General features: G+C 29.7%; 1 protein-coding gene across 1 annotated transcript; it reads left to right on the plus strand.

Annotated features, from left to right (window-relative positions):
- Positions 1–6,002: 6,002 nt before the first annotated feature.
- LOC115874176 lies at positions 6,003–12,714 on the plus strand. Its single transcript, XM_030889278.1, has 4 exons — positions 6,003–7,272; positions 8,110–8,257; positions 8,315–8,752; positions 8,828–12,714. Exons 2-4 carry the CDS (start codon positions 8,125–8,127, stop codon positions 12,028–12,030), a joined length of 3,774 nt encoding a protein of 1,257 aa, XP_030745138.1. The 5' UTR covers positions 6,003–7,272; positions 8,110–8,124; the 3' UTR covers positions 12,031–12,714.

The following is a 12,714-nucleotide window of genomic DNA, read 5'->3' on the forward strand; positions in this document are numbered from 1 at the left end:
TAACATTTCTTTCATTGTATGCGTCATAATGAAGTCATGTAAGAGAGTTCCAACATAAGTCATGTAGGAACTACTGTATTAATGCGCGAGTATCTTAAATTTAACTCTTTCTAACATGTCTTGAAAAACCGTTTCTAAAAAAAACAACGTTCGCCGGCAACGTATCCTCGAAACTGTATGGCCAAGAAAAGTTGAACCAATAATTCTACACGCTGTTCTCATTTAAAAACTCTTTATTTACAATTTTGTTTATGTTAATTTTTACAAAGATTGATGTGACAATTTCACATTTCTGGGAGCAACGACGATTGAACTTTGTTTCCATGGCTAACTAAGGGAAATTAGTCAAGAAAGATAAGAATTGTATATAACTTAGTAATTTTGTGGAATGAAACATATTATAGCTTTATATCGCTGTTGAAAAGCTTAAAAACGGCGCTTTTATGAAGTCAGCGTAATATCCATGGTTCCATTTAAAAATCAAAAAAAAAAATATGTTTTGTGTCATATGTCAAATGACAGGCTTTAGAAACTCTGGAGAACAATAACTTCATTAGGGATGTGATTATCTACAACTTTATCTGAAAACTTTGTCTAAAAAATAGGATTTAAATGGAATTAGGGACAATCTTTAAACAGCCAAAATTTGTTTTTTTTTTTTTTTTTTTTTTTTTGTTTTTTTCAAAAACCTGAAAAGCGCATATTTATGACCCACAAAACCGCAATTTTTCCCCATTTAACTGAATCTCTATCTCCAAAGTAGTTCCCGAGATAAACGCTTGAGAACATCAGAACTATTCGAATTGTATTCCGGAATTTTTATATATTCTGTATTTTTTTTTTTTTAATTTAGTTTAGTTAATTATTAAAATCTAAATGCTTATTTCGGAGATACAGGATATAGATGTTTCATTTTTATTTTCGATTTTTTCCAAATAATTTGACTAATGTTGATGTTTGATGAAAATTAGGTTCGAGTTTTGATATGAGAAATTTGGATTTTGATTGACAATATGACTCAATATACTTCTAGAGGGCGCTACCTACATATTTTTTAACTAGTTTGAAGAGTAATAACTTTTTGTCCGTTTCTGTATAAAACTACTGAGTATAAAATATTACGAAAATTTAAAACATTTACGACATTTTTTACGTAAAAAACCTCTCTTGGTAAAAATCGCTGCGAGTAATGGTTCTCGGAATATTTGGAATCGAAATTATTAATACCTGGTCATCATTGACATAAATTAAACATGTTGGCTAAATAGTTATTAGACTGAAATCATAAATTTGAAATGTTTTTGTGACAAAAGTTCCACGAAAACTGTTTTATCATCATTTTTTCGAAGAAAAACTTATTAATTAATTAAAGAAATAAAAAGTTCCCTTTTATCATTTCAGTCCAATAACTATCTACTCAACATGTTTATTTTTTGTGAATAATGACATGTATTGACTATTTCCATTCTAAATATCTTGAGAACGGTTGCTCGTAACGATTATTACCAAGATATATTTTTTACGTAAAAAATTACGGAAATGTATATTTTTTTATCCAGTAGTTCTATACAGGTACGGACGAAAAGTTATTACTCTTCAAAACAGTTGAACGTGTAGGTGGCGCCACCCTACAAATAAAAGTCATATTGACATCAAAATCAAATTTATCATGTCAAAAAACTCCAAGACACCAATTTTCATCGAAATATTGACGTTATTTCAGAAATTATTTGGAAAAAACGAAATAAAAATGAAACTTCTACAACCTGTAACTTCGAAACTAAGCATTTTAGGACATACATTTATACGAACTTTTTTACTTATTTTTATCTGCAGAATATGCTGTCGAAGTTTCCGGAATACAATTCGGACCACCCTGTATACTGTATAATATACTGTAACTGTGTACAAAAAATTTGATATTTTTCTGGTCATTGTAACTATTTTTGATACAAATAAAGACAATATACTATGATACTTATCTTTGCAGTATATGGCTAAGAACTTACTATATTCTTTAATTCTTTTTAAGAAAAAAATACAAATTTTAAATACATATACAAATTTAAAAACACTAAATCACCACAATACACCAAAACACTTTTACTTTTACACTGGACGCGCGTTTCGCTAACCATGTTAGCATCATCAGCAGATGATTATAAACTAGTTTCTCTTTCAGTTTATAATCATCTGCTGATGATGCTAACATGGTTAGCGAAACGCGCGTCCAGTGTAAAAGTAAAAGTGTTTTGGTGTATTGTGGTGATTTAGTGTTTTTATTTTGCTGTTTAACACCAAAGGTTCCAACCCTCAACTGTAATATACAAATTTAATAAATTGTAAGACTTTACCGACGCATGACGGGTATTAGCGTCTTAAGAAGTTCAAAACTGGTAACCTAGCAACCAAGTGGTTGATAAGTTACCAGCATACTCAGCGATCAACTTTTTCGCTATTTGAACAGTTTAATTTTTAATTTAAGTAACAACTATTGTTAACAGAGTTGTGAGCGCGTGAAAGTGTATGATCAGAAACCTGTCCTTTTTATTCCCCGGTATGTGATTTATTGTTAATATTTGGTAATAAGGTAAATATTTAATTATTAATTATTACATTTATTTTTTTAAATGACATCTACGAATCTGACAAATTCTATTAGTACGAGAGCTAGAAACGTCGGGAAAACAAGTATTTTAAGACGTCTGGCTCTTTGATATATCTTTTATTATGCTCTCTGGAAAAGCGCGCAGGCCGTCTGGCTGCCGATACACGTTGCGTTCACTACTGCGCATCCAAAGAAGATCCTCCATTTTTTACTTAGCGCTTTAAATTATAGTATTGAATAAAAACCCAGTAAGTCTCCATTAGCTCGGCGCGTAAGGCTTTCGCCTATGAAGCGAAGGTCAGTGGTTCGATACCGGCTGGGGGTGCAACTTTTTTATTTTTTTTTCGTTTATATTCTGGTAGTAAAGTAAAATATTTGCTGACACTAATATTAAATAAAAATATTTAATTCAATTATAATAATTAGATTGTAATGATTTAAACATAATGTCTAGAAATAAAACTAAAAATGTTGGCCCTAATTTTTTCTTGCCTCATTCATAAAAAATATTTAGTATTAAACAATATTTAATAATCATTTTAATAATACTTTTTTTTAACAGATTGTTATCTAAAAGCTACACAAGTTTATTTTCAGTTCAGTTTGTTAAGATAACGATGGAAAACAGAATTATCTGGTTAAATTAAATAAAATAAAATAATAATACTTTTTAAACAAGATTGATTAAAGTTGATGTATAGAAAATGCGCAAATCTATGGGTAGTATATTTAATTACATAAAAAACTAGCAAAGTAATGTAAAAAAAAACGCATCATTGTATCTCCACTCATAAACGAGAAATCCCAAAAAAAGCACGAAAATGAGACACCCTGTACCTATGTGATGCGCAGTAGTGAACGCAACCTACCGGCGCGGCAGTCAGACCGTCCTAAACCTATCTAATAATTAATTACCACAATAATCCTTCAAAACAAATAAAATTATCAAACTCTACTTATATACACTACGGATCATAAACCCATAAACGCCATCCGTTCTGGTGATAAAAAAAACAAATATTTAATACTTTACTATCAGAATATAAACGAAAAAAAAATAAAAAAAGTTGCACCCCCAGCCGGTATCGAACCACTGACCTTCGCTTCATAGGCGAAAGCTCTACGCGCCGAGCTAATGGAGACTTACTCGGTTTTTATTCAATACTATAATTTAATGCGCTAAGTAAAAAATAGAGGATCTTCTTTGGATGCGCAGTAGTGAACGCAACGTGTATCGACAGCCAGACGGCCTGCACGCTGTTCCAGGAAGCATAATAAATGATATATCAAAGAGCCAGACGTCTTAAAATACTTTCTCGAAAACGTTGCTAGCTCTTAGACTAACGAACAAACAAACAACGCTTTATTGTACAAAAAGCCAAAACAGCTTTAAGAAAGCACTCACAAACAACAAAATCACAAAAAAATACAAACAACAAAAAATACACAATACAAATAATACAATTCAAAAAAATTTAAGTCTTTAAAATTACAAAAAGAATATACATGGACAATTTTAGAACAGTACCCAGTAAATATATATAATTTTAGAGTTATAACATATTAAAGACTACATATAGATATATAATACTATATACAGATAGAATGTTTAGTTTTAGTATTTGCTTGATAAGGGGAAGTGGTATTAATAGGTAGGATTACATATGTGAAATGTGGTGAAAAATTTAGGCAATAAAAACAATGCTAGTCTATAAGCTGGTATATTTTTGTTTTTTGGCAATAGATTGTTTTAGAATCTAATAAAGAAAAATATGCGATACCGACCAACCATCTCCATTATTGGAACAGCCTTTCCGATATTTTTCAATTCTCTTTTCTCTATATATAAACTAAAATAAATAAAGAGCATTCAGGAAAACTAGCAAAGCTTTTGTTGGCATATGCTGCATCCCAGTTGTTTTCTTGCGGTTTATTTTATTTTGTTTCATTTTATTTATATTTTTTGATTTCGTAAGCTTATATTTTTGTTCAGTAATGTAGAATATCGGCCAGTAAAGGGACGAATTATGAATATATTAATGGATATGTATTTAAAATAGGATTTGCATAATATTATCAATGTATATTTATTTAAAAAAAAGGATTTCTAATACCTAATTAAAAAAACTTGTTTGAAATTCTAGTATCTTTGGTAGTATCCAAAATTAGACTAAAAATAAATTTGAAGAAATGGTTGGTAAGGTAGGGTTGTCTATTGGGTAGGCTAGATTATTGAGTAAATGACCTTTTTTATATTTATATATTTGTTCAGAGAGAAGAATATACAGGGTGACCCATCGTAAACGTTCCGCAAGGCATAACGGTCAGGGTAATTTTTTTTTCAGAAAATCCAAAAACACTTCAATTTTGTTTGTGAGGGGGACAACTTTTGCCCCAAAAATGATTGCAAAATCTTCAACCCTCTAACGGGGGTGTCATCCCCCAACTTTTTTCATATGGGACGGGGGGTCAAGTGGTGCCGCAATGAAAAGAACTTTCTATTCTCTATATTTCCCCGCTTCGATTTTGAAAATCGGTAGAGTCATTGAGAAAATATGAAGGATTGAAATTTGAAAAGTTTATTTAAACATTTATCAGAGTAATAAATATAAACATAGATAAATTTCTTCGACCAATTTGTTGTTTTTTCTTATTATTTCTAGATGTTTACGCATTTTTTCACTTGCCACAAGGTTGAACGATCAGGTGCGGTAGTGGCTAGATAGCTGTTCTGTGACTTGTGCGTTCAAGTTCTTCTCAATATCGTTAAACTTTTTAACAATTATGGTGTACTCACTTGCAGAAAAAGTGGAAATAATCGAACTTTATTTTAAAAATAATGAATGTGGCAATCAGTTTGCGCAGATATTCAATGAACGCCATCCTGACAAACACCTTTATGGCAAAATTGTTCGCGAGTTAGTAGCAAAATTTCGCGAAACTGGTTCCGTTATGAATAAAAAGAGGCAGAAGGAAAATTATGTAGTAAATGAAGTTATGGAGGTATTCGTATTGGGCCAAGTTGCCATGGATAGTACGCTGAGTATCTACAAGAAAATTAGCCAATGAGACCGGCGTGAATCGTACAAGTGTCCAAGGGATATTAAAAAAAACACAAGTTCCACCGGTAAAAAATTTATTTGGTACAAGAACTCAACGAAGACGATTTTGATCGTCTCGGGCTGGTATTTTTGGAAATTCTATTGTGGGTTTTTAACGATATTGAGACCGCACCTGATCGTTCAACCTTGTGGCAAGTGAAAAAATGCGTAAACATAAGAAAACACAGCAAATTGGTCGAAGGAATTTATGCTTATCATTTACTCTGATAAATGTTTAAATAAACTTTTCAAATTTCAATAGTAGTGAGTTTATGGGGTATCTCCTCCGAGAGAGGAGGTTACCCCATATTCAGAGGAGGAGGTTATAAACAAACAAGAAGAAAGAGCAGGAATTCATAAATTAAGAGGAGGTGGTGGATCTTTTTCGGTATTGGTATGAACTTTTCGCTTATAGAGATGAGTGAATAAAAACAAAAATATATTAATATCGATATATTATTAACATTTACAAATATCGAGCATATTCTTAGGCAGGGAGGGAGGGAAAGAGAAACAGACAGAGACAGAGACAGACAGACAGACAGACAGACAGAGACAGACAGAGACAGAGACAGAGAGAGATATAGACAGAGAGAGAGAGAGAGAGAGATTCACGCTTATCCCCACTTACTTTCACCCCCACCATATCAATGTCCAGTCATATATAGTAAAAACATCCAGTAGTAAGTATTAGGTCAGAATGACGGAAGAAAATCATTTACTCTCTCAACAGACCAGTTTTACTGTTCAACATCAATCTATACTTAGTGTATTACAATCTCCTCCTAGGGAAGAAGAAGAATCTATAACCTGCGAACAAGATACAAAAGAAAATATAGAGGAAATTAAGCGGTTGTTTTGTGCAATTTGTCACGACATGGTTGATTGCTACGAAACTTGTGTGCCAAATACTTGTTCCCATTTTTTTTGTTTAAACTGTATATTAACATGGAACGATGTACGTTATGATTCAAAAATGACAACTAAGTGTCCACTATGTGGTTCATATTATAAATATTTAGTGCAGTTTCGAAAAGATATAATTAGATATTACTTTGTCCAGAGTATAAAAAGGATATTAAAATAAATGTGACCATAAATATTTGCAGTTTTATTTCATATCATGTAAAAGTTGGATGTAACAGTAATGTAAAAATTGATTTGACAATAAATATTATTTAAAAAATAAGTTCTAGAGATTTTATCCAATGTTCCCATCAAACACTTCATTTAATTCTAAACACACACACAAGCAAACAACAACACAACCAGTTTAATAAAACATTTTATCGATATTTCAAATCATTGCTCATCTCTAATATAAAATTTAAAAAATAAAACCAGTATCACAGGTTCAACGATCTCAGAGAGAACCGAGAACAAGATACCTGCAGATATAATCTCAGATCGACCTCGCCTCCATCGACCAGTTACTTTGTGTGGTTCTTAGGTGTGGTTTGGCTTGCGAAAGACAAAAACGATACTTAAATTTCGCGTCCATTACAATTAAGTTTTGGTAAACATTATCTGTGTCAGTTAAAGTTAATATATATTATAGATTTGGTAAGTTATAGTTTTATACCTATTCATCTAATAGAATTAAGACTTTTTTATTCAAAAACTTGTCCAGTTTTTAGTTATATTTTACACTTAAAATAAAAATAACATTCTTCAAATTTAACTCGTTATAAACATTATACAATATAAACAAAATAGTAACAACAGTAAAAACACAGAAAAAACACACAGAAAACACGCACAGAAAAAACACAACCAACAACCAAACAGTAACTACAATAAAATTAAAAGAGACAAAATATACCAACAAACAGATAAACCGCAAAACAGACAACAAACACACTAACGAAACTGTCTGTCTAAATAATTTAATTCACATAAATAGTAAATTATAACCAACAATAAAAATAAACAAACAGATAAACCACAAAACAGACAACAAACACACTAACAAAACTGTCTGTCTAAATTTAATTCACATATATAGTAAAAAAAAAATACAACAAACAACAGTAAAATTAAAATATAAAAACTACAATAACAAACACATAAACCACAAAACAGACCACCAAAAACGCTCTACACAACAACAATAAAATTAAAATAGACAAAAATACTAACAAACAGATAAACCGCAAAACACACAACCAAAAACGCTAAAAACTGTCTGTCTAAATTTAATTCACATATATAGTAAATTATAACCAACAATAAAAATAAACAAACACATAAACCGCAAAACAGACAACCAAAAACGCTAACAAACTGACTACTCAATATGACATAAATTTCTATTCCAAATTTCTTTCATTATCAGATCATCAAAGATGCAACATAATAGTATCTTAATAAAGTCAGTTAAAATAAATAATTCTTTTATAGGACTGAAATATCAACATGTTCAATTGCACATCTTGTAGTAAATCTTTTAGTCGTAAAGATAACTTATTACGTCATATGAGGACTGCCTGTAGCAAGTCAAGATTTTTCAATCAAAGGGTTGCAAAGTCTACTGTGAATGAAAAAAAAGGTAAGACATTTTCTCACTAGTTTACAATTTTAGTCTTATAAATATTTCCTTTTACAGAGAGATTTTGTAAAGATTGTAATGTGCCAGTTTTGTCAAATATGTGGGTAGGACATTTACTATCCAACTTTCACAAAAACAATTCTAAAATGATAGAAGATAAAGGAGTTCAAATTATTAAGTCGGCGTTTAAGGAACGAATAGTGTCATACAGAATTACTACAGAAAAAAATATTCTAGATGTCAAACAATATTTTCAACATTTGGAATCAAAAATTCAATGCATATTAGACTATCAGCTGAATAAACATACATGTATTAAAATTAATATGGAACTTTTTGGCTACTATTATAACCCCACTAGTGAAAATTATGATGTTAAATCATTTAATACACCTTTCAATGTAATTTGCAAAGGCACCGAAACGAAAGACTTAATGGAAAAACTTATAATAATTATTGATAAAAAAGCTGACGAATTTGCAGAAAGGGATTCTGGTAAGTTATATTCATAGTCAATAGGCAAGAATTATTTTATTGCTATTTTTTTTTTTTTTTTTTTTTTTTTTTTAGGATGGGCTCTACTTAATCTTCTTTACTTGGAGATTAATATAAATAAATTCAATCCTCTGAAGGCATCCTCATTCATTGAACTTCCAGTTGAAATTTCAAGACGCAACGCTGTTGTTAACATAAGAAATAATGATGACTACTGTTTTGCATGGTCAGTAGTAGCAGCTCTTCACATTCCAACAGGACCTAATTTTGACATATCATCATACCCGCACTATTCAACAGTTTTAAACATCACAGGTATTGATTTCCCTATGTCATTAAAAGACATAAAAAAATTTGAGAATCAAAACAATATTTCTATTAATGTTTACGGTTTAGAAAAGTATTTTGATAAAATTTCTAATAATCAGAAATATGAAGTAATTGGACCTCTATATTATTCATGTGATAAGAAAGAGAAACATATTAATTTGCTTTTGATAAATGATGATGACGATAATTTTCATTATTGTTACATTGCTGATTTTTCTAGACTAATTTCCACTCAATTGAGCAAACATCACGGAAAAAAACATTTATGTGATGGTTGTCTTCAATACTATCAAACAGAACAAAAATTACAATATCATAGTAAGCATGATTGTGATCATGTTAGAATTAACTTACCTTCGAAAGATCCAGTGACAGATAAGTATGGAAATGAAATCTATGAAAATAAATTAAAATACATAAATTATCATAAACAAATGGAAGTTCCTTTTATAGTGTATGCGGATTTTGAATGCATTTTAAAACCTTTAAATAATGGAAATATTGATGAAAATCCAAATAGTTCTTATACCTTAAAAAAATTTGAACATATTCCTTATTCTTTTGCTTATTATATCAAATGCTCGTTTGATGATGCATTCTCGAAATTTGAAAGATATAGAGGTTTTAACTGTGAAAAAGTTTTTATAAATTTGTTAGAACAAGATGTATTAAATTTGTATCATACATTTTTAAAAAATCCTAAAAAAATGAATAGTTTGACGGAATTAGAAAAAATTAAACACAACTATGCCACAGACTGTCATATTTGTGATAAACCACTTTTAAGTGATAAAGTTGCCGACCACTGTCACATTACTGGAAACTATAGAGGACCAGCTCATTCTTTATGTAACATAAAATATAAAACTCCTAATTATATTCCAGTTGTCATGCACAACTTACGTAATTACGACTGCCACCTATTTATCAAAAACCTATGTTTAAATAAAGAGGAATTAACAGTAATTGCACATAACAAAGAAAAATACATATCTTTTGAAAAATCTATCCCCGTAGATTGTTACGTTGACAAACATATCAGTATTATTAAGCGAAAGAAATTGTCCTTGAGATTTATTGACTCATTTCAGTTTCTATCATTTTCTTTATCAAAACTCTCAGATACCCTGAAAGATGAACAATGTGTAGAAATAAAAAAATTTTTCGATGATGATAAAAAATTTCAGCTTATTCGTCAGAAAGGTGTGTTTCCCTATAGTTATATTGATTGTTTTGAAAAACTAGATGATACATATTTGCCAGAAAAAGATAAATTTTACAATAACATAACAGATGAGCACATTTCTGATGAAGAATATGAAAGAGCCCAAACAGTATGGAATTTATTTGAGTGCGAATGTATAGGTCATTATTCAGATATATATTTACTATCAGACACTTTACTTTTAGCAGATATTTTTGAAAATTTCCGTAAAACTTGTTTATCTACATACAAACTAGACCCTGCACACTTTTATACTTTTCCCGGGTTAAGCTGGGAAGCTAGTTTACGATATACAGGCATAGAATTGGAATTATTAACTGATCCGGATATGTTGCATTTTTTCAAAAATAGCGTTCGTGGTGGGGTTAGTTCTTGTATAACAAGAAAATCTGAAGCAAATAATCCTTTTCTTTCAAGCTACGATGCATCAAAACCACATAAATACATAATGTACTATGATGCAACAAATTTATACGGTTTTGCAATGTCACAGTATCTACCAACAGGGGATTTTAAGTGGTTAACAGAAAAAGAAATAGAAAATTTAGATATTTTTTCTATTTCTAACACTTCTGAAAAAGGATTTGTGCTAGAAGTTGATTTAGAATATCCTGAAAATCTCCATGACCATCACAATGATTTTCCTTTTTGTCCTGAGAACTATAAACCACCCAATTCAAATTCCACAAAATTAATACCTAATTTAAATAGCAAATCCAAATATGTTATTCATTACCAGTTATTACAACAATGTCTACAAAATGGACTTAAGTTAACTAAAATACATAGAGTTTTACAATTTTCGCAATCTGCTTGGTTGAAAAAATTTATAGATTTAAATACAACATTACGTAATGAGTCTAGAAATGAATTTGACCGTCACACGTTTAAATTAGCAAATAACAGTATATACGGAAAAACAATGGAAAATGTGGATAGGAGAGTTGATGTAAGACTTGTTACAGAATGGGAAAAAAATAAACAAAAAGATGGTGCTGAAAATTTGATTGCAAAACCATATTTCAAAGATTTGACTATTTTCTCAGAAAATTTGGTGGCTATTCAAATGCAGAAAGTATCAATCACTTATAATAAACCAATATATGTTGGATTTTGCGTTTTAGATATATCTAAAACTGTTATGTACGATTTCTTTTACAACTTTTTAAAACCTCTATATAAAGAAAATGTTTCTCTTCTGTATACAGACACTGATTCTTTTATTCTTGAAATCGAAACAAACAATGTTTATTGTGATATGCAAAAGAATATTCATAAATTTGATACATCCAATTATTTACCTAATAATATGCATAATATGCCAATAACACAATCAGTTGTTGGTAAATTTAAAGATGAATATGCTGGTGAACCTATTACAACATTCTACGGTACGGGAGCAAAAGCATATTGCATAAAAACTGAAAATAGTCTCTTAAAAAAAGCTAAAGGTATTAAGAAACCTACTATTAAAAATCAGTTAGACTTTATCCACTACAAAGATGTTGTAGAAAATAACTCTAAAAAATTTTGCTCTATGTATGTGTTTCGTTCTCGACTACATACAATTTTTACCGAGTTGGTAAATAAAATCGCGCTAAGTTCAGAAGATACGAAGCGATATAAAATTCCACATGATTATAAAACACTCGCTTGGGGTCACCAGGATATTCCATTTTACCAGTGGAGCGCTGATCATCCCGATTTAGATGTATTTTTATAATTAATATTATATCAAACATATTGTTAATATTATATTAGTAGTTTAATCACATATTTTTTTTAATAAATTATTATTATATATGTTTTATATAGGTATATAAAAAATGGATATACATGTAATTAAGATTACATAGTTGTAAATTTTAGTAATCAATTATTTTAGTCCACCACATATTTTATATTTCACTTGCTAATGTTCTCAAATAAATATACTTATATTAAGTATGTTTTTAAATTATTTTATTTTCTATTGATCGTTCATAAGATGTGTTTGGAAAGCTTTGATAAATATATCGATAATGTTGCTTATAAAACATATGATACAAGGCTTTCTACCTTTAAAAAATGGAAAGGTAGATTAAAACCTGAGATATTAGCTGGAGCAGGATTTTACTCTATTTCATATAATGATGTTTGTAAATGTTACTATTGTGGAGTAGAAATTTATGATTGGATCCATGATGATTGTCCTATCGAAGAACATTATAAATTTGCACCAACATGTAACTTAAATGAATGCTTATTGCTAAACAAAAATAAAAATTGCAAAAACAAAAATATTTCGAAATGTAAAAATTTATTGATTTTAGTATTAATTTACCTCTGTTTTCAATATATATTTGTTATAGCAAAATGTATTTATATTAGTTTATAATATAAAAAAGTTTCAAATGTTATTGGGCTA

This window comes from Sitophilus oryzae, unplaced genomic scaffold, assembly GCF_002938485.1.
Source record: "Sitophilus oryzae breed Bouriz unplaced genomic scaffold, Soryzae_2.0 scaffold_1234_pilon_pilon, whole genome shotgun sequence".
NCBI classification, from domain to species: domain Eukaryota; kingdom Metazoa; phylum Arthropoda; class Insecta; order Coleoptera; family Curculionidae; genus Sitophilus; species Sitophilus oryzae.

Excerpts from the sequence above, each read along its gene's own strand:
- LOC115874176 (XM_030889278.1), top strand. The coding sequence starts at position 8,125 with ATGTTCAATTGCACATCTTGTAGTAAATCTTTTAGTCGTAAAGATAAC. Across the intron at positions 8,258-8,314 it reads TACTGTGAATGAAAAAAAAG|AGAGATTTTGTAAAGATTGT; the intron begins GTAAGACATTTT and ends TTCCTTTTACAG. Across the intron at positions 8,753-8,827 it reads ATTTGCAGAAAGGGATTCTG|GATGGGCTCTACTTAATCTT; the intron begins GTAAGTTATATT and ends TTTTTTTTTTAG.